This window comes from Peromyscus californicus, unplaced genomic scaffold (assembly GCF_007827085.1).
Source record: "Peromyscus californicus insignis strain IS unplaced genomic scaffold, ASM782708v3 Scaffold_7__1_contigs__length_154581171, whole genome shotgun sequence".
NCBI classification, from domain to species: Eukaryota; Metazoa; Chordata; class Mammalia; order Rodentia; family Cricetidae; genus Peromyscus; species Peromyscus californicus.
The window spans coordinates 128,016,997-128,037,661 of NW_026294595.1; the positions used below are offsets into that span (position 1 = coordinate 128,016,997).

Here is a 20,665-nt window from a genome sequence, read left to right on the forward strand (position 1 = left end):
AATTTAGCATGGGAACTAGTGTAGATTAAGTCCTCAGTAAATGGTAGCATCTGTGCCCATCCACGTCTGCCAATTCACCTGTTATAACATAGTTGGGTTGTAGGCTCAGCCTACCTGGATTTGGATTTTTACTCTACCACTCACAAGCTGTATGATGTTGGGCAGGCCACTTTACCTCCCATACTTCATTTCTTCCCTGAATTCTGTCTTAAAAGAACTTGATATTAATGGCCACATAACAAAAGTTGAAGGAAAAAAATTCCCCAGTTTTAACTACTTATGCAGAGGAGCTCACTGCCTGAAGGAGCCTCCCTCCACACCCAGTGCCAGGAACTTTCATGGAAAGCAAATAAGAAGTTGCTCCTTTTACAGACAGGGAAACATAGGCTTGGCTCATCCGTATAGAGAGTGATAGTGAGAATCGCATAAGACCCCAGGACTCTGGGGTCACACAGATCAGTGTTACCCAACTCATCAACTGTTGTCTCCACAGGTGCTTGCAATGAACATGAGACTCTTGTGGACATTTCTCTTCCTTGGCTGCCTGCTTAACAAGAGCTATGTTTCATCAGAAGATTCTAGCCATGGGTCAGGTGGGCCACCCTATTCTTCTTGGAAGTTCTGTCCAAGGAAACCCCCAAAGAGACAAGCTGTCATCTCTCCTTATATCTGACCTATCAGAATAACAAGGTCTGTCAGTGTCTCTGCAAGCTTCTGGAGGCACCGTACCCTCTCCTAGAGATGTCTGTCTCTTTCAGACCACATATTTTCATCCAGATCACCTATTTAATGTAAACTACTTTCTTCCCCTTATTGACTGTCTTAACACAGTCTTCCATTTTTAGACCCACTTCCCAGGTATGTCTTTCTAGCCTTCAACTCTAATGATCTAAGTCTCATTCAACTTTGCCCTGAAGAGCAAAAGCCTCAGCTCTGGCAGCCCCAATATTGAGGTTCAGCCACCTGCTACAATATGCTCATTAAAGACGTGAATAATGGTGAGCAAGACAGAGAGAAGAGATTTAACTGACACATTTCAAAAGGAACAGATAAAGGGGTATAGTGACCCCCAAAGTTCATCTTTAGGGCTCCAACTTTAGAGTTCAGCAGAGTAAGAGTGGGGCAAGAGGCAAGAGGTCTGCATGATGAAGACTCAGGGTCAAGGTGTGGTCTACTTGGTCGTTGTCTCTATCCTGGTTCTGCAGGGTGTTCTGAAGTTGTTATTGGTGTCATCCCTCAAGGATATTCATCTGGTTTAAACAAGACATCACTTCTGCTCTGGGGTGTGGCCTCCCACTCTTAGACAGTTATTCGCATCTGTAGGGGGTCTGTCTTTTGAGGTTTGCTCTTCCTCAAATCCAAGATGTCTGCCAGTTTAAGACAAGGACCAATTCCTGTGACTTCAACCTTTCAGGGGAAAAAGATAAGTTAAGAGGACAGATAACTTACATGTCCAGAAAGCAGGAGTCTGAGCCAAACACAAAGCCCAGATGCCAGGCCAGGCTTCTAGCTTGTGGGCTCAAGTGAGGCATCTATGCTTTTTAACAAAAGCAGTCCCTAAGTGCCTGTTACAAGTACACAGGCAAGAGCTCAAGCAACTGCTTGGGGAGCACACACTAAACTTACAGGGACCAGCCCTTTACAAACAACTCCTTCCTCCCAGGTCTACAGCCTCGCCCCATTATCTCTGAAGAGTTCTCACCTGGAGTCACACTCCTGTGACAGATTTTTGTCCTAGGCCTAATTTTGATGTAAAGAACAGAAACTTCATCTGCCAAAAGGAAAATACATAGTTAGGAAAAATAATGATAAAAGGGGAAAAGAGCTATCTCTAAGTTCAGATGTACCCTGGGCCTCCTAGGGTGCTAAAGCCAAAATCTAGAAGTAGGAGGATATAGCTCAGTGCTAGAAATGAGTACTTGCCCAATGTTCACAAAGCCTTAGGTTTCATCCCCAGCACTTAACTAAAAGAATAAAGTGTGTGTGTGTGTGTGTGTGTGTGTGTGTGTGTGTGTGTGTGTGTGTGTGTAAATCATAAATCAAGATCAGAGAAGCTGTGAGCAACCAAAGTAGTTACTTTCTCTTTTCACCATAGATGACCCAGTGTGGTCCTCATGTATCTGACTTTTCATTGCTTCCTGAGCTCAGGTGCAAGACTGAACCTTGGTTTTCCATTTGTAAGAAACCTGGCTCCATGGTATGGCCACAGCTGGCCCTAGGTTGAACACTTAATTTCCTGGCTCCAATGGGAGCTTGTGCCCCAGGACTCAACTATATGTCTCTGTCTCAGCAGATGTTGAAAATGGAGATGATGATGGGTTGGATACAGAACTTCTGAATAGTAATGAAGGTGAATACACTCATATGGAAGATGATAGTGAAAAACTGGCTTCTATGACTGTTACTTCATCTACAAAGATCGCTGAAGTCGATCCGGACAGTGTAGATAAACTTGATCAACCCAAGATGGATGCTTCAGACTCCCTGGACACAAGTGGCACCACCAGCCAAGTATCCTCTGGGCAACTGGGTCAAAAAAGTATAAGCAGTCCTGGCCACTATGGCCACAAGTGCTAAAGAGAGTCCAGCCCTTTAGTGGTGGGTGACACGAGCTTTTCAGGCAGTGGTTACCCTTATGATGCTCATCTAAGAAGTGCTTCCAGTCTGAGGTGGCAGCTCTGGTCCATCTGGGGCTGAATCATCTGGTGTCCCAGGTCAAACTGGAGTAGGGTCAACAAATGGTCATCCTGGGACTGGGTCATCTGGTGCTATAGATCAGTCTGAGCAGTTTTAACAAATGGCCTGACTCATCATATGTCATTCTGATTGCTGTGGTAAAGGTGATGCTGGATCAGTTTTCTGGAAGGTTTGGTCAGTCTGGAGCAGGACCAATAAATGTCCACTGTGGCTTTAGGTCATCTAATGGTTTGGATGGAGAGTCAAGTGATGGTCAGTTTGGAGCTGGGTTTTCTGGGGATTTAGTCAGTTTGCAACAGGATTAGTGAGAGGTCATCCAATGGCCATGACTAGTCTTTTTTGTTTTGTTTTTTTTGAGACAGGGGTTCTCTGTGTAGTTTCGGTGCCTGTCCTGGATCTCACTCTGTAGACCAGGCTGGCCTCAAACTCACAGAGATCCACCTGGCTCTGCCTCCCAAGTGCTGGGATTAAAGGCATGCAACACCACCACCTGGCAGCCATGACCAATCTTGACCACGACCATTCAGTAGTAATGGTTAGTTTAGGCTTAGGGTATCTTTTGGCTCTGATCCCTCTGGCTCTAGGTTACATAATGATTATGTGAAATCTAAGGCAAGGTCATCCTTATGTTAGAAATTAAAGCAGGCTCATTAAAGGTGCTGACAGGAAGCTACCTTTAGATAATTTTTATTTATTTATTTTTTTAATTTGTATTTTTATTTTGCAATACAATTCAGTTCTACATATCAGCTATGGATTCCCTTGTTCTCCCCCCTATGGCCCCCCTTACCTTCCCCCCACCCCACCCCCCATTCCCACCTCCTCCAGGGCAAAGCCTCCCCTGCGGACTGAGATCAACCTGGTAGACTCAGTCCAGGTAGGTCCAGTTAGATGATTTTTATAAGGAGAGTTGCAGGCTCATCACCACAGGCAGCCATAATAAGGCTCTGATGTGGGAAAACATTTTGGAGATATCATTATGGCCATAACCAGCCATAATTTGGCCTTGAAGGGAGAGAGGGCCTTTCCTTAAAAATGATAAGACAAAAGTGTTTTCTGACTCTTATATGTTTCCAGGAGTGGGTGGGCAAATTCCATACCGTGTGACCTAGCCTGGCCTATCTATGTTCCAGAGTCTGGAAGATATTGATAAAAGTAAAGTTACAATTCAAGATTGTCTTTGGTCTAGATATCAGGGGGTGTGGCTGGGCTCACAGCTGTGGGAGGAAGAGAACTGAATGTGTGAGAGGTTCAGTATGCTCTCTTATGACCTCTGTCTGGAGACAGCTGTAACCTACCACCTTAGATCAAGGCTTGGTGTCCCTAACTGCCATGGTCTCACTGGGGAAGTATCACCTGAAGGTCTTGTTCATATGGGGACTCCAGTGGATTATGGGGCTGCCTCCATCAGTTCATCACAATTCATGTAATGGCACCATAAGAGAGCTGGCAACCTTAACGAACAACTGTCAACACCTGTTCTCAACCAGGACATCCTGAGCCAGGAAGGGCTTCTGAGCCCTCTTATCCTCAACAACCAGAATCTAGCCACGGAGAGAGAAGAGCTACTGACGCTTCTCCTGGGTGGCAGTCTATCATTTGGTATCAGAAATGACCTCCTGGAGGCAGCAGGGACCAAGGCTGTGGAAGGCCTGATCTGCAAGGGCTCCCTGGGTGGCCTTTGTGGCCATGGGAGTCTCTCTGGCATGAATGATGTTCTGAAGAACATGAATTCTGGGCAACTCAATAGCTGGTGAGTTTGAGTTCTTTATCAATAAAACAATTCTATAAAGCATTGATCAGAGAAGGTTCCAGGTACCTGAAAGACATTGGTCTGACTCTCTTTAAAAAGTTGGCACTGAGAAGTCACCACCTCCTCTTCCAAAGTCTCAATCACAGCCTGGTGTTTCTCTAACATAGTCTCTTCCTTAGGTTTATGTGGGCTTCTCTGAGCTCTTCTATATTATAAGTTACACCAGGAAAGCATATTGCAGATGCTCTGACCACTTATCCCTTAGTTATCATCTATCCCCCCCGTGAGTAAAAGAACCCTTTTGTTCCAAGCTAGTCACATAGTTACCAACTGAAGCTTTCAATATGATTTCTGCATTTTCACTTACCATCTTAATCAACTGCAAAGTCAGTTACTAGCTTATGCTTTCCTGGTCTAGGATTTGTAGAAATGGGACTCAGAATAGAAATCAAGGTTAGGGAGGGACAGGCATGGGACAGAGGGAAGGGGAGCCACTACTGAGTGGAGAGCCAAGGAGACCAGGAAATTGACTTTTTCACGTTGCCACACTCTTCCTCTTCTGTAGGCTCAATGTCACCCGCTTTGATATTGTCCGGTTGTCATGGAATGTCTTTGCCTCATCTCGTCTCGAACTTAAACTTCAGACCAAGTTGACTATCAACTTTTCAGGGTGAGCAATATGAGGAATGCTATGGTTTGAATCTGAACTGTCCTCTGTGGTTTCATTCTTTGAACTCTGGTGCTGTTTTGGGGTGCTGTGGAGCCTTTAGGAGGTTGAGCCTTGGATGGCTGAAGTGTCACTCGAAGCAGGCCTTGGAAGATCATAGCCTGTCCTCGAGCTCCAGCTGCCTCAGCTTCCTTCTCTGCCATGATGTAAGCAGGTGCCCTCCACCATATGATCCCATTGCCATGCCTTCCCTAGCAGAAGAATTGACATGTCTCTGAAATTGTGAGATCTAAATAACCATTTATTTAAGCTGTTTCTGTTGGGCACTTGATTATATGGTGCAAAATAACTAATCTTGTGAGAGAAGCAAGCGGAGGAAATTCCTAGAGATGGCGAGTGGTTTTATTGGTGGTGGGTGGTTTCCTTTCTTTCAACAGACAGGATGGCTTGGGTTTTTCTTAGCATTTTCCCAAGATCTTGATACTGTCTGAATAAGGACACAGTTTCCTAGGATGGCAGTGATGGCAGGACAGGAATGGAAGGCAAGCTTTTTGCTTTTCCGCCACATTCTGAGGCCGTGTTGAAACAAGCCTGGGGAGAGCATTAAAATGCAAAAAAAAAAAAAAGCCTTCAATCCTACAACAGAGAGGCAGTGGCCTGTAAGATCTCAGCTGGTGTCTTTTCAGTGCTTCTACCACAGCCCTTCTGAAAGGTAATAAATGCTCCATGCTACATGTACACTGTGGTACTTGTGAGCTATCTTGTGGCTGAACACCAGGATTGTTCACCACACCACTCTTTTAAATAACTCTGTGATTGATACAAGGAATGAATCTGCCAATTCTCTGATTACTAGAAAATCTCATGAGCACAATTCACAGCTTGTCATTTATTAGTTTGTTTGTTTGTTTGCTTGCTGGGTGTTGAACCCAGGACCTCACATGTATCAGGCAGGCATTCAATTGCTGAGCTACGCCAGCACCCTGTAATTTATAGCCTTTGATAACCATTTCAAAAGTATCTTACAGAGACCTGGCAATGGTGATAAGACCTAACATTCTTGAGTACTTCACAGAGTCCAGGTTCCGGGCAGCAGTTCCTTTGAGTGCTCTTCTCAGTCCTTACTGTAGGCTTCTAAGGGAGGGAGCTATTACATTCATTTTATCAAACATCCGACAGAACCTCAGAGAAATTCAATCAGATTACACATGAAGACAGGGAGAGAGCTCAGTTAGAAAAGTGCCTGTGACACAAGCTTGATGAGATAAATTCAGATCTGGTTCATGATCTGTGCCTGTCACCCAAGTGCTGGTAAATACAGAGATAGAGGGATCCCTGAAGCTTATTGGCTGGTGGGCCTATCCAAATAGATGAGCTTCAGGCACATACCATCACACATACATACACACCATCACACATACACACATCATTACACATGCATACACATCATTACACACAGATCTCTCTCTCTCTCTCTCTCTCTCTCTCTCTCTCTCTCTCTCTCTCTCACACACACACACACACACACACACACACATTGCACATGGGTGGTTGTGAGTATACATATAACTCCAGGAGGAGATGTGCATATAATCTGCACAGTATTAATGTGCAATAATACTGGTGATGTGCATGAGTTCAGCAGAGCTCCAGGTGGACAGGGCTGGGGGCAGCCTTTCACTACCACTTTTTATCTTTGAGTCTTGAGCTATGAATGAGCATTACCTATCCCAATAAACTATTTTATTGACTTTATATATACATATAATAAAACAAATTAGAAGTATATATAGGAAAACAGGAATGCCTTTTGAAGTATATGTATCAGTTACCTGTGAGTTTTGCAACTCTGGGGAAAGGTATCCTGACTACTTGGGAAGTCAGGCAACACCTTGAGCTGCTAAGCCTGCTCTGACAGCTAGAGCTGGGACGAGAGAGCTCAGCCCTACTTAGAGGTATCCCAGATACCTTGAGCTGCTTAGGACAGCTCTTCCCTGGGAAGTGAAGGTATTCTGACTACTTGAGAGAGTCAGGCCTGGAGCTGCTAGGACAGCTTAGTATGGGAAGGGTATCCTGACCGTTTAGGAGTCAGACTATACCTGGTGTGGTGGGGGATGGTTTCCTCACAGGATATAGCAATCCTGCTCCTCTCCTGGAGAGCCACTACAGATGAGCTTTGCTCAATCCCCACTTAAGGGGGCTTCCTAGCAGAGCTCTGCTTCTTCTCTGGCCTAAGATGTTGCTTTTTTTGCTTCACTCTGCAAAAAGGAGAAACCACTGCAGAAATGTAGAAATCTCCTCTGGCTCTGGAGAAAAGTTACTTTTTCAGCTCCCCCTTGCTCGGTCCACTGAGGGACATCTCAGCAAGGTTCTTTTCTGTGCAGGTGAATGAAGATCTTTACACCCAAAACTCTTTCGAGAAAGAGATTTATTTGGGAAGGAGGAGTCCAGGAGAGTAGCTGCCTCTACCAGGGTGGAGAGAATAGCCCACAATTGACCAGGCAGGGTGGTTTATATAGGATGTCTTGGGGGCAGAGTCAACCAGGGATTGGTTGTTTTTTTCTGCCCAGGGATTGGTCAGTTTTGTGGGCTAGGGGCAGAGATGGCCCTGATTTCAGGGCCAAACTGTGTTTCTTTCACTGGCCTTTCTTGGCTTTTTGATACTAATTCTAAGGCCAGGGAATATTTCCTTTACTGACTCTGATTCTAGGGACCAACAATGTTTCTTTGGTACTGGTTTCAGAGTCAGGGCATATTTCCTTGGTTCTGGGTTTGGGAATAAAGTGTTCCTTTCTCTGACTCAGGTCCCAAGCCCAGGCTGTATTTCTTTCCCTGGTTCTGGGCTCCAGGGCGAGGGTGCTACTTTCCTGCTCTGTGATTGGTTGGTTTCACAGGTCAGTTGGCCAGGAGCAGAGATGGTTCTGATCTGAACCAAACTGTGTTTCTTTCACTGGCCTTTCTTGGCTTTTTGACACTAATTCTAAGGCCAGGGAATATTTCTTTTACTGACTCTGATTCTAGGGACCAATAGTGTTTCTTTGGTACTGGTTTCAGAGTCAGGGCATGTTTCCTTGGTTCTGGGTTTGGTGATAAATTGTTCCTTTCTCTGGCATAGGTCCTAAATCAAGGCTGTGTTTCTTTCCCTGGTTCTGGACTCCAGGACCAGGGTGCTACTTTCCTGCTCTGTGATTGGTTGGTTTTACAGGTCAGTTGGCCGGGGCAGAGATCACTCTGATCTCACTGAGTTTCTTTAGCCAGTCCCTTTTCCCTACATTACCTCTCACCCACAAGTACCTATACCTGTTTGCAAGTTATAAGTTACAGTGAAACCTTTGGAGTGTTCCCAGACATGCATGCAACATCTAACAGCCCTCTCCCGTGCACCCAGGATGCTCTCATTTCTCAGTGGCTCTACAGTGGATGTGGACATTGTGATCCCCTTGGATTTGCACCAGACTGAGCCTGGCCAAGTCTCATTTTCCGTGAAGAGCTGCCAGGCAATATTCAGTGGGATCCAAGTGAATACAGGGTAGGTACAAACTCAGGAAAACTGGGCACCACCAAACAGAGCATGGTGTGGGATGGTGCTATGCACAGAATAGTTACCGATCTCCCTGGGATCTGACAAAGATGTTGGCAAACTACGCCACTAGTGTTCTCTATTTTTAATGCCCTCCTTCTAGTCAAGCTTCTGTCTCAAGGAACTTGGAATCACAAGTAGAAGGGGATGCCATTGGGCCAGAAGCACCCACTTACGAAGAATATTGGGTGCTCCTTTTTCCAAGCTCTCATGGAGAGATCTTGGGTAGGAGCTTTGTAACATCACTTTTCATGCTAGCCTGCCATCTCCTGATGTGCCTGTATAAGCTCTTTAGGGAAGAAATTGCCTTATATTCATCATTCATTTATCCAGCACATATTAAGCTAATAGATACTGTTCCTGGAGACACACTGGGGAACAAGTCCATGGGAGATATATGAGTGAAAACGAAGAGGGAATGAATGGAAAGCTGGTTGGATGAGAAGTGGACGGACAGATGGATGGATGGATGGATGCATGGATGGAAGGAAGATAAGTGAGTGCAAACATGTACGGATGGATGGGCATGGATTCAGGGATGGATTAAAGAAAGAGTAGAAAAATAGCGTATTAAAAAGACATTAATGGTCTACCTGAGAGGTCTAAGCTAGGTTCACTGGACAGGTCTGAAAAATGCATACTTAATTAATTTAACACAGTGGTTCCCAATCTTCCTAATGCTTTGACCTTTTAATACAGTTTCTCATGTTGTGGTGACCTCTAGCCATAAAATTACTTTTATTACTATTTCACTACTATAATTTTGCTACTGTTATGAATCATAATGTAAATATCCGATATGCAGGATATCTGATATGTGACCCCTGTGAAAGGGTAGTTCAACCACCAAAGGGGTCACAGCACACAGATTGAGAACCACTGATTTGACAACAGAGACATAATCATTATTCAGATTGTATAGCAGAGTACTTCAAAGCCCTTAGTGATAATGATCATTGCTAATGATTCCTTTTTCTCTCCTCAGCATGTTCTCCACAATGATGGAATCGATGATGAAATGGTCCTTGAACATTTCCTTGCCCAACATAGTAAGTCTGACAACATGGCCCTGACAGATCCTGAACATGAGCTGTGGAGTAGGCTCTGTAGCTAGCGGTGAGAGAGGACCAGCCCATTTCAGTAGAGGATAGCTTCATCCCTGAGCTGTGCAGAGTCTCTTTCCGAAGAAGGGATAGAGAAAAGACAGTGGTTGAGGGATGACTGTAGCAGGCAGATTAGGCCTGTGTCAGAGGGAGATTGTGACGGGTTTATGGTAGACTTTCTCCATCTTATGTGAAAGTCTTGTCCTGCAAATCATCTTAGATTACAAAGGATTTAGCATGTATATACTGGTCAGGTACATACAAGTACTCTCTTAGCAAGGCCTCTGATTCTTTGTATTGCAGTTGTGCCCAGTGGTCAGATTCTGGTTCTACATCATCAACCAACAGTTGACCATTCTGAAAAGTAAGTAAAGCTGTTGCCTGCACATTGCTTTGTTGTATCGACTGCTGCAGTAGCCACCGTACCTACTCCTATACAGCTACCAGAGAGACCTTTCTGAGTCACGACTCAGATCCCCCATTTCCTGGGGTATCAACTGCAGACCTCAGGGTGTGTTGCCAAGGTCTTTCCCGAAGCTAAGTCTCCAGTGTTCTCCCATTTTCCTTTAGTGGAGTCCCTAAGCCACCTCCATATACTTCACAAGGTTTGGGGACATAATGGCTAAGCTCTGCAGGACTTCCCCCTCCAGCTATCTATGCCTGAAATATCCCTTCATCCTCCAGTGTAATCACCATGTTTGGTCCATCTCAAAGCCTTTGAAACTTTCTCCCAGCAGAGCTCCCTCCTCAGGAACCCTATAGCCTTTGGGTGCACCCCATCACCACTCAGTGAATTGTGTGAAATGTCTACTTCCTGGCTGTCTCTTCCAGTAGCCTAGAGCTCCTTGAGGGGGACTCAGTTGCATTTGCCTTTCCATTTGTCTCACAGTCCAGATTGGGTACAGAGTAGACCTTTTCCCAAAAAAACTCTACTGGTGTGTGAAATGGAAAGGGAAGGAGGGGATGTGGTAGACATGAGTGAGTGGGAAAGCAGAAATGTGGAATGAGAGATAGGAAACAGTGGGAAGACGATGGAGGAGTGATGGCCACTTAGAAGGAGGACAGGGTGGGGTTGAGGTGGATAGTGGAAGGCAGAAGGACTGATAAAGGGATATGAAAGATAGACAAATGGGATTGGAAGGAAAAAGGAAACACATATAAAAGAATTTGAGGAAAGGAGGAAGGATGGCTCGATGGACAAAGAGCGATGGTGTTGCAGTGTGCATGTGTGATATATCGATGATGAATAAGTGATGAAAGGAAAGAAGGGTCAGTTAGCAGATGTGTAGGAAGACAAGATGAGGTGAGATGAACTGTGGCCAAGTCAAGGGAAAAAGTAAGCTACTGAGATGGATAAAGGGGGAAGGAAAATGGGCAGATGAATGGAAAGAGGAGTGGAAGGGAGATGGCAAGTTCTGTAAGATGGAAGGAAGGAGTCTGGTGGGCCTGGAAAAGGAGAGGCCTACTTTGTAGGAGAGGTGGGTTGCCATTACCAGGCTGAGAGCACCCACGACCCTTCCTGGATGATGGTGGGGTTCTGGGTCCTCAGTGTGTACTCAACAGTCGGGGAATCATCTCTCTTTTAGACACACCTGCTTGTGACAGGAATGAACAAGAGAGTTTTATGAGCCTTTGTTTCCATCAGTTGAATGTCTCCCATCTTCTATGTTCTTCCCATTGTTTCCTGTCTCTTTCTCCCCATCAGATATTGCCTCACTCGGGATGTTGGGGGACAACAACTTGCCCAGTACCCCACAGCCCATTTTGTTCCAACGGTCTTATCACATGGACTTTAAGGTAAGAACAGCCAACTCCTCTTGAGGACTTAGAGGAGCCAGGTCTCTGCATTTGAGGTCTTCTTGGCTGGGATATGTGTCCAAGCTGAACCACCAAGAGAGCCAGAATGAGCTTTGATTTTGAATGACTGTGTAGCCACAAGCACCATACCCTCACCTCTGAACCCCAGTTTTCTTGTGTCAGGTAGGGGTGATTTTCATAACCACACACGTCTCTTCCAGGATACATGTGTCCCTATGACCTGGAGTTGGTGTCTTCTATTAAAGGGGATAGCAGAATTTAACTGGCAAGTTTTACAATGTCTTATTGGTCCATTAAGTAATGCATACTTAAATTGATGGTGTTCAGTACTGTGAATACGATTAGATGAGGAAGGGCCTGGCATACATGAGAAGAGTAGGGACTCAAAAAACCATTGGCTTATTCTGTTTTGCTCTTGATTTAAAAAGACTTAAACAACCAATCAAGTTTATTATTTAGCATCTTCATACACAGAGCCTTCAGGGTGCTGGGGCAGTCATCCTGGTGGCCTTGGCTATATCCTCCCACCCTAGCTCATTCCAGGCTGGGACATGGCCAGGAGCTTGGGGCAGTTCCTGGATCCTTTCACAAGGTGGAATCTTGGGATCAACAGTCCACTGCCTGTCAGCCCTCAGCTGTCCAAGGGCAGAGTCTGAATTCTGGAATGTAGGAACAGTGTTGTGACAGTTCAGTGTTTGACCTGGGCAAAGCCATTCCCATCTCCAAGCCTCCTTTTCTTGTCTGTTATCCTCATGTTGCAAAGTTGGTGTCAGGTTTACATGGAACACAGAGCCTGACACACAATAGGTATACACTTACTGAGTTTTTTTTTTTAATTTTGTTTTCTTTTCCCAGGACAAAAGTTTCCCAGCCTCTTTCATCAATTGGCTGATTAAAGGTAAGTTTTCTTTCTCACATCCATCCCAGAATCCCCAATCCTACCTTCCTATTTAGTGTTGAACATCCTATGGGAAGGATACTGAAAACAGATATAAAATCACAGAGCCATAGAACCAATGCCCGGATCAACCTTACTGAAGCTGGGTTCCTGGAAAGTCAACTCTACAGTATTACAGTGGGGTTCCTGAGATAGCCCATTCTAGAGGGGTTAGGTTATAAGTGGGTCTCTAGGACAGTTCACTGATCTATGTTAAAAAGAAATTCTTGGAGCTGTCCAGTCCTAGGTAGTTGGTGCCTTGAGCAAAGTTTCTGAGTTATCTTATACTTCAGGCATTAAGGTTTCTACTATTGTAGGATATCCTCCGCAGTGACCAATGTTACACTGAGGTTCCTGAGATAGCCCACTCTACAGCAATTATAATTACAATGACATTCCTATTCATGGTGATTCTTATTATAGAAGGATTCCTGAAGTAGTTTTTTTCCATAGTGGTAAGTGCTAGAATGGAGTTTCTGGGATAGTTCACTTCACAGAACAGAAAGAACCTGAGCTGGGCATTAGGGATAGGCTTAAATCCCAGTTCAGCCAATATGTTAGTTACTTTTCTTAATGCTGTGACCAAACACCTGAGAAGAAGAAACTAAAGGAAGGAAGGGTTTATTTTATTTTAACGGTTTGAGGGTACCATCCATTATGGTGGGGGAGGGCACGCAGCAAGAGCATGGGGTCACATGTGTCTGTAAGCAGGAAGCATAGGCGAATGCTAGTGTTCTCTTACTTTGTCCTGAAGAAGTCTTGAATCCTAGCCTGTGGAATGATGTATGACACACTCGGGGTGGGTCTTCAGATCTCCATTAACTCAACATATAAACTACCTACTCAATAGGCCCAGAGGTGGCTCTAGACTCGGTCATGTTGATGATCGGTATTAATCATCACAGCTACCAACTCCCTGTGTCCCTCCCATGCGTTCCGTTCCCCCTCTCTCTGGCCCTCTGTTCTCATCTGTTCAGAACCCTCAGTCTCTGACAACTTTTATCTAATTGAGAGTATTGGGACATGGAGAGGGCAACAAGATCAGAGAGCAGAGGAGTCTCCACAAAGAAATCCAAGCTGTGATAAGTCTTCCTAAGAACTGGCATTTAAGTGTCCTCTAAGGGCTGAAGTTCCTTACTTATGTCTTCTCATCTCTTTGGTGTGAGGTGCAGATGCTCAGTGACCCCCATTGCCTGTAGGATGTTGATGGGACCAAGCAGGATGATCATAAGGATGCTAAAACAACTGAGTGTCTCCATGGAACTCTCTGACCCCAGCTTGGGTGGCTCTGGCCTTGATCTCCTCTCCAGGGTTTATCCACAGCCACCCACAGCGGTCCTTTCTCTAGAGCATGGGTTTTCACTCACCGAAGCTGACCAGTGAAAAGCATCCACAGACTATGTCAGCATGGGGCTGCTTCAGGAAGACCCATCTGTAAGAACCAACCAAAGGCATGTGCTTGAGAAGGGATAGGACAGTGAATGGCCTTTCAGTTCAGACAGTGGGCAGGGCTTACAGTCCTGGCAACTGTTGGGACCATCTGAAACTGATGCTGGATCCATCAAGGCAAGTGGCATTCCAGTAAGATTTGTCAACCAAGAGGTGTGCCCCATGTCTGAAACAGATGCTGGGGGAAGTGCCACACGGAGCCCTGGCACTGAACCCCAATTAGCTGTGCCTCTGCACATATTTCTCTCTTGTGTGAGAAATATGCTCCCAAGCCATTTTCTCTGCATGGAAGGTTCACTTTGGGGTCTGCCTGGGGACAAGTAGAAGGCCAAGATAAAGTGCGTGTCTTAGTCATTCTTCCTATTGTGATAAAACATCCTGACAAATGTAAATTAAGGGAGAAAGGGCTTATTGAGGCTCAAACATAGCAATGATCTTCTATCATGATGGGAAGTCATAGAAGCAGCAGCCTGTCACATTGCATCCACTCTCAAGAAGCAGAGTGGTGAATACATGCTGGTGCTTGGCTAGCCTTTTTTTTTGTAGCCCAGGGAATGGTACCACCCATAGTGTGTGTGTGTGTTGGGTCCTCTCATCTCAGTTAACAATCAAGACAACCCCCTACAGGCATGATTAGACTGGGTGTCGCAAATTCTGCTGAGTTGACAGTTAACACTATCGGAACACTTTTTGAATTCCAGGAGGTTGAAAGTCCTGACTTTAGAGGCTGAAGAGGCCATCATAAACAGGCCTATGGTTCTATACTGTTGAAGCCAGAGAATAAGGATAGCACCTGCCTCACTATGAAAATATGCAGGACAAATCTAAGTTCAGAACTGGGGCAGTGCAGCAAACTGCCTCCAGAGCCAGATTGTCTAACCCACCAGGAAGGGAAGGGCTGGAGGAAAGATGAGAGAGGGGAGCCTCAGAGGCTAAGATGGGGAGCCTTGGGGGCTGTGAGACCATGCACCTTTCTCCTACCCTTACTGACAGGCCCTGAATGAGCAGAGACTGGACAGTTTGTACATTTGGGCTGCCTCTTTTCCTGACCAGGAAGAAAGAGTGTCTGACTCTGGCAAGGCACCAGGCCTGTGCTGGACTGGCCAGGGCTGGTCAGTTCCCAGATAGGCCACTAGGGGGAAGCCATGATACTGCTAATATGTTTCTCAGTTTATAACCAAATCTGTGGGCTGGAGTCAGAATTCCTAGTTTTAATCCCAGTTCTTCAGAGAGTAGAATATTTAACCTCACTGTGCTTCATTCTCTCCACTAAGGACTAATAATAGAAGTAACTCATTCACTTTTACTCTCCCCAGCCAGATCATTTTTTATTAGCATATATTGACTGTAAAAAGTGGAGGTTTCATAATGGCATCCCCATTCAGGGGTTTTGACCTTATTACCCTCCATCACCACCACCACCCCCCCCCCCCACACTGTCCTTTCCTTCACCCACCACCAGCCCCTTTCTTTCCATTTTTACTTTTGCATCATATACATGGATACACACACACACACACACACACACACACACACACACACACATTTTCGAACAGTTTAAATATTATTAAGAATAATTTATCATGGGATAACAGAAAATTTTAAAGTGTTTTCATAGCAAGGGAAGAGATCACCAGAGTGAAGAGACAACAGACAGGATGGGAGAGAATCTCTGCCAGCTCTGCCTCCAACAGAGGATTAATGTCAAGCACTAGAAAGAACTAAAAAATTAATCCCCCCCTCGAAAATTTTCAATCACTAAATGAAAATTATCGAATGAGCAGTTCTTTAAAGAAGAAACACAGAGGGGCTCCTTTAGGGTGGACCTGGTACCTTTCTATAGAGTGGCTGCTGAGAAGACTCCTGTACTCAGCTGAGAAAAGTGACCACGTTATGTAGCTAGAGTTTTCCTGCCTTGCCCACAGCCGGGACAAATCTCTCTCACCCACCAGTCGCACAGCCGCTCAGACCCAACCAAGTAAACACAGAGACTTATATTGCTTACAAACTGTATGGCTGTGGCAGGCTTCTTGCTAACTGTTCTTATAGCTTAAATTAATCCATTTCTATAAATCTATACATTGCCACGTGGCTCATGGCTTACCGGCATCTTCACATGCTGCTTGTCAAGGCGGCGCTGGCAGTGTCTCCTTCCGCCTTCCTGTTCTTTCTTTTCTCCTTTCTGTTAGTCCTGCCTATACTTCCTGCCTAGCCACTGGCCAATCAGTGTTTTATTTATTGACCAATCAGAGCAATTTGACATACAGACCATCCCACAGCAACATTAGTTGAATGGCATGGAGCAGATGGTTCAGTGGGGCCGTGGAAGATTGAGAGGAATGGTCCACTTAGCAAATTGATGGGAGACAGGGATGATAAGGCTGATAAGTTTCCAATTTGATGGGCAGCCTGATAGTGAGACGGACACACCTGTACAGTTGGAAGTGAAAGAGGAGGAGGAGGAGGAGGAGGAGGAGGAGGAGGAGGATGACAACAATGATGACAACGACAAGGCCTGCAGTAAGCAGGAGGTGTCTGCTAACAAGCGAAACTACCACCTCATTCCAATTAGAATGATGGTCAGCTCTACACTGTCACCACTACAGGACAATTTTTTTCCCTGTCTTGTTTTTTCCTACTTCCCTCCCCTTTGATTGGACAGAAAGTAACTGATCTTTGTACACAATTATATTGTTCTTAAAAAAAAAACTAAACTAAATGGCCAGTCTTCTGTTTCTGTTGACATTAAATGAGATGTAATGGATAAGTTCTGGTTCTGAGAACCCCCTTCGTAATTAGTGGCACACCCCTTCCGCTTGTAGTCTTTAGATTCCAATAAGTTGTTTTGTTCTCATTGTTTCAACAATAACAAGACCCAACAGCATAATAACCCTTGCATACTTTGACTGGAGAACTTTAGTGTGTTTTATTTAATACTGTAAAAGGACAATTTTATAGCTTTTGTTGTACACAGCTGTACAACACAATACCACCACACACAGCTGTTACATGTGGGGCAATGCATCTTTAAGTAGGGGTAAAGTACTCTACAAAAATGAGTCTTGGATAGTTTTCCCTTCAGATCAAGTGTCTTGTTTAAATAATTTTTATTTTGTTTAAAGTGGAGGAAAAATTAGTACAATAGCCAACAAATATTTGGAGGAAAATGTTTAGTATACTTAGCTGTCAGAGAAATATTCAAATCAAAACTGCACCAAGGCTGCAACACACTCCAGTCAGGTGGCTATAGAGATGTAATGAAAGGGGAACTCTCCTTATATATGTGCAGCCACCATGGAAATCAGTATGAAGGGTCCTCAGAAAGCTGAAGACAGAGCTGGGCAGTGGTGGCACACACCTTTAATCCCAGCACTGGGGAGGCAGAGGCTGATGGATCTCTGAGTTTGAGGCCAGCCTGGTCTACAGAGTAAGTTTCAGGACAGCCAGGGCAACACAGAGAAACCCTGTCTTGAAAAACACCAAGCCAAACCAAACCAAAATAAAAAACTGAAGATAGGACTTCCGTATGACCCATCTGTTCACTCCTAGATACATACCTGGAGGAAGCTAAGGCAGCACACCTCACAGATACCTGGTCAGCCATATCCATTGCTACACTATTCACAACAGCCAAGATGTGGAACCAGCCTGGGTGTCCATAATAGATGAATGGATAATTATTCTTTGATCTGAATAAAATTCTGTTGTGTATATGTCCCATATTTTGTTTATTCATTTTTCTTTATCAGGTGTCCATCCAGGAGTCACATGATAGTTCTATTTTTGGTCTCCTGAAGACACTCTACAGTGATTCCCTAGTTTACACTTCCACCAACTGTACTTCTCTCCTTACCCACATCCTTGTTGACATTGTTTTTCTTGATGACATCCTTTCTGACTGAGGTGGGATGTAACCTTAGTGTAAGGAAGTATAACTTCTTTTCCAAGTATTTCTTGGTCATTTGTGTTGCTCCTTTTGAAAACTGTCTGTTCCTGACATGTGCTCTTGTATTGATTAGATGTTGTTTCTTTGGTCCTTCAGTTCTTGTGCATTCTAAATGTTGACCCCTGTCAAAGATTCTCTCCTGTCCTGTGGGCTGTCCCCTCACTCTGGTGACTATTTCCTTTGTGCTGCAGAAACTTTTGACTTCATGGAATCCCATGTGACAGTTTTCACTCTTGTGCCCTGAGCTACTGGAATGGTTTCCAGAGAGTCCTGGCCCATGCCTATATCTTCCTCTGGCAGTTTCAGAGTTTCATTTCTTACATTTAAATCTTTGATCAACTTTGGACAGATTTTGGAGTGGGGTGGGAGATAAGGATCTAGTTCATTCCTCTACATGTGGATACCTAGTTTACTCAGCATCATTTGTTAAGGATTTTTAATTTTAATTTTTTATTTTACTTATTTTTAAATAATGTGTTGTCAAACATTAGGTGACTGTAGCAGTGTGGGTTTGTTTCTTTGTCATCTATTCTATCCCAGTGGTCTACATTTCTGATTTTATGTATCATGATGTTTTTGGTACTATGGTTCTGTCCTGTAGTTTGAGGTCAGGTACTGTGATGCCGCCAGCTTTTTAACTCAGGATTGCTTTGGCCATGAGTCATTTTATTCAGTGCTTAGAGCTGCCCCAGCAGGTAGCAGTTACTATTTTTAGATTACAAATCTGGAAACTAAGGCTCAGAGATTAACTGTTCTGTTATTTCCACACAGACAAAAGGAAGGATAACTGAGGCTCAAGCCCGGGTCTTCTTCAGAAGGCAGAAGCTGGAGGAAGATGAAGGATGCCCTGTTGTGTCCTAGTAGAGTGTGTAACCGAAAGTTTTGTCCTCACCCACCGGTACCCAGATAACCAGTCAGAGGCTTTAGCTTCAGTTCCCCCACAGTACCTCAATGACTTGGGCATAAAGTGGGACTCCTTTATCATTCCCTGGCTCTCTGACTCTGCCCTGGGGAAAATGCACTGTGGCAGCCCAGAGACCACACCCTGCCCCAAAGGGGCAACCTAAGTCTCTGGAGTCTCTCCACCTGCACAAAGCAGCCAAAGCTAATCTTTTGAGGATAGCAGAGCCATGCTTGGTCAGCAGACGACAACATTGGTTTTTCCAAACTTCTCTTGTCAGTGCTCTCTTTGTAAGTGACTGCAGACACCCTGCTGGCCCGAGGGAGACTCCTGAAGCCAGACAACTGGGCAAGGACAGAGAAGGGGCAAGTGGAGTCAGCCCAGACATGAAGGCTCAAGTGGAAGGCAAGGCCTGCAGCATGGCCAGCACCCAGGGATCTTCCAGGAGAGGCTCCTGGGAACCCCTCTACCATGACATGTTTTCTTCCTGCAGGTCACACTTGTTGAGACTTTGCTCAGGCGGATCTGTCATGGTGTCCTGCACATTTTAATAAAGTGTCACGCTGTGAACAGCAAGTCAAACAAAGCAGGTCCGGTCCCCTGTGTGCTGCTGCTAAGAATATAGCAGAAATAGGCTCAAGTGTCTCTCAGTTCAGGAAGAATAAAGGTCACCCTGGACTTGTGCCCTCCAGCTTCCTCCTATGTCTGTCCCCAGTTCAGCCAAGCTCCCTGCTAAGCCTTGACCACCCACACAAACTACAGCTTTGGGCAGAGGCCCCGAGGTGGGGAGAGACTAGTGGTACAGGAGGAAAATGCTCGTTTTGGGCACACCTACTTCTTCACCTGTGGTTCCCATCGTCACTCCCACAGACAGGCCCAGTGAGTCTTCCATGGACAGCACATAGAGGGAGGCAGTAGACAGGAATGTCCACACCCTGGCTATTTTACCCCTAGCTCTGTTCTCTGCTATTTATTCACTCCTCTGCCCCCCTGCCACAGATTTCTATGCAGGAACAATTTCTTCATATTGAACCACAAGTGTTTTTGTCACCCTGGCTGCTATGTTTAGTTTATAGTTCAGCACGCCACTCTTATAGGGATGGTGGGAATGAGTTGTAGAAGGCTAGAAGGGATACCAGAGGAGAGATGTCTGCTTTCTGCTGTGGTCACTAAGTTACTGGTGGCCATCTCTGCCATCCCCTTGGGCAAAGTCAGCTTGAAGTCAGAGCAGAAGAAACCAGAGCCCAGTCACAGAGAAAACACGGTCCTGAAGATTTCCTTTGAGTGCCTGGAACCCATAATATTTCATGACCCCTCTTTAGTCCTTAAGTCATTTGAGGTTGTATCTTCTACTTTACAAGTAACCCAAGGAGCCTGACAAATGCAAACACATTCCAGTTCATTCTGCATAAGTTGTAGTGGGAAATGAGAGAGGAGTGACAGGCAGAGGTGTGTGTGTGTGTGTGTGTGTGTGTGTGTGTGTGTGTGTGTGTATAGCAGAGAGTTAGGTGGCTACAGATGAGGTACTCTAAAGGACAGAGAGGATTTGCAGGTGTGACATGTAACATCCTTAGGCCTTGCTCTGGTGCTGGGAGGAACTGATGCAGAAAGAGTGAGAGGCCATTTCCTGGAGGCTGTCACTGTGGAGAAGGTCTTCAAACTTGTTCCCTCCTCCATGAGAAGGGATTGCCAGGGTGCCTGCTGCCTGCCTCTCTGAGGACGAACACATGCTCTCTGTAGATGGAACAGAAGCCTTGGCATGGATGAATGAAGGTTCACAGGAGGGAAGGTTCTGGGTCTCAGCTCCAGCTCCC

General features: G+C 45.2%; 1 protein-coding gene across 1 annotated transcript; it reads left to right on the forward strand.

Moving 5' to 3' along the window:
- Window positions 1-508: 508 nt before the first annotated feature.
- LOC128101007 (BPI fold-containing family B member 3-like) lies at window positions 509-18,194 on the forward strand. The gene is made up of 10 exons (XM_052723716.1): window positions 509-593; window positions 2,294-2,511; window positions 4,140-4,450; window positions 5,016-5,120; window positions 8,506-8,646; window positions 9,683-9,746; window positions 10,104-10,164; window positions 11,506-11,597; window positions 12,474-12,516; window positions 18,142-18,194. Exons 1-10 carry the CDS (start codon window positions 509-511, stop codon window positions 18,192-18,194), a joined length of 1,173 nt encoding a protein of 390 aa, XP_052579676.1.
- The last annotated feature ends 2,471 nt before the right edge of the window (window positions 18,195-20,665 follow it).

Coding starts and splice junctions, on each gene's coding strand:
- LOC128101007 (XM_052723716.1), top strand. CDS start 509: ATGAGACTCTTGTGGACATTTCTCTTCCTTGGCTGCCTGCTTAACAAG. Junction 4,451..5,015: donor TCTGGGCAACTCAATAGCTG/GTGAGTTTGAGT, acceptor CCTCTTCTGTAG/GCTCAATGTCACCCGCTTTG. Junction 10,165..11,505: donor ACAGTTGACCATTCTGAAAA/GTAAGTAAAGCT, acceptor TCTCCCCATCAG/ATATTGCCTCACTCGGGATG.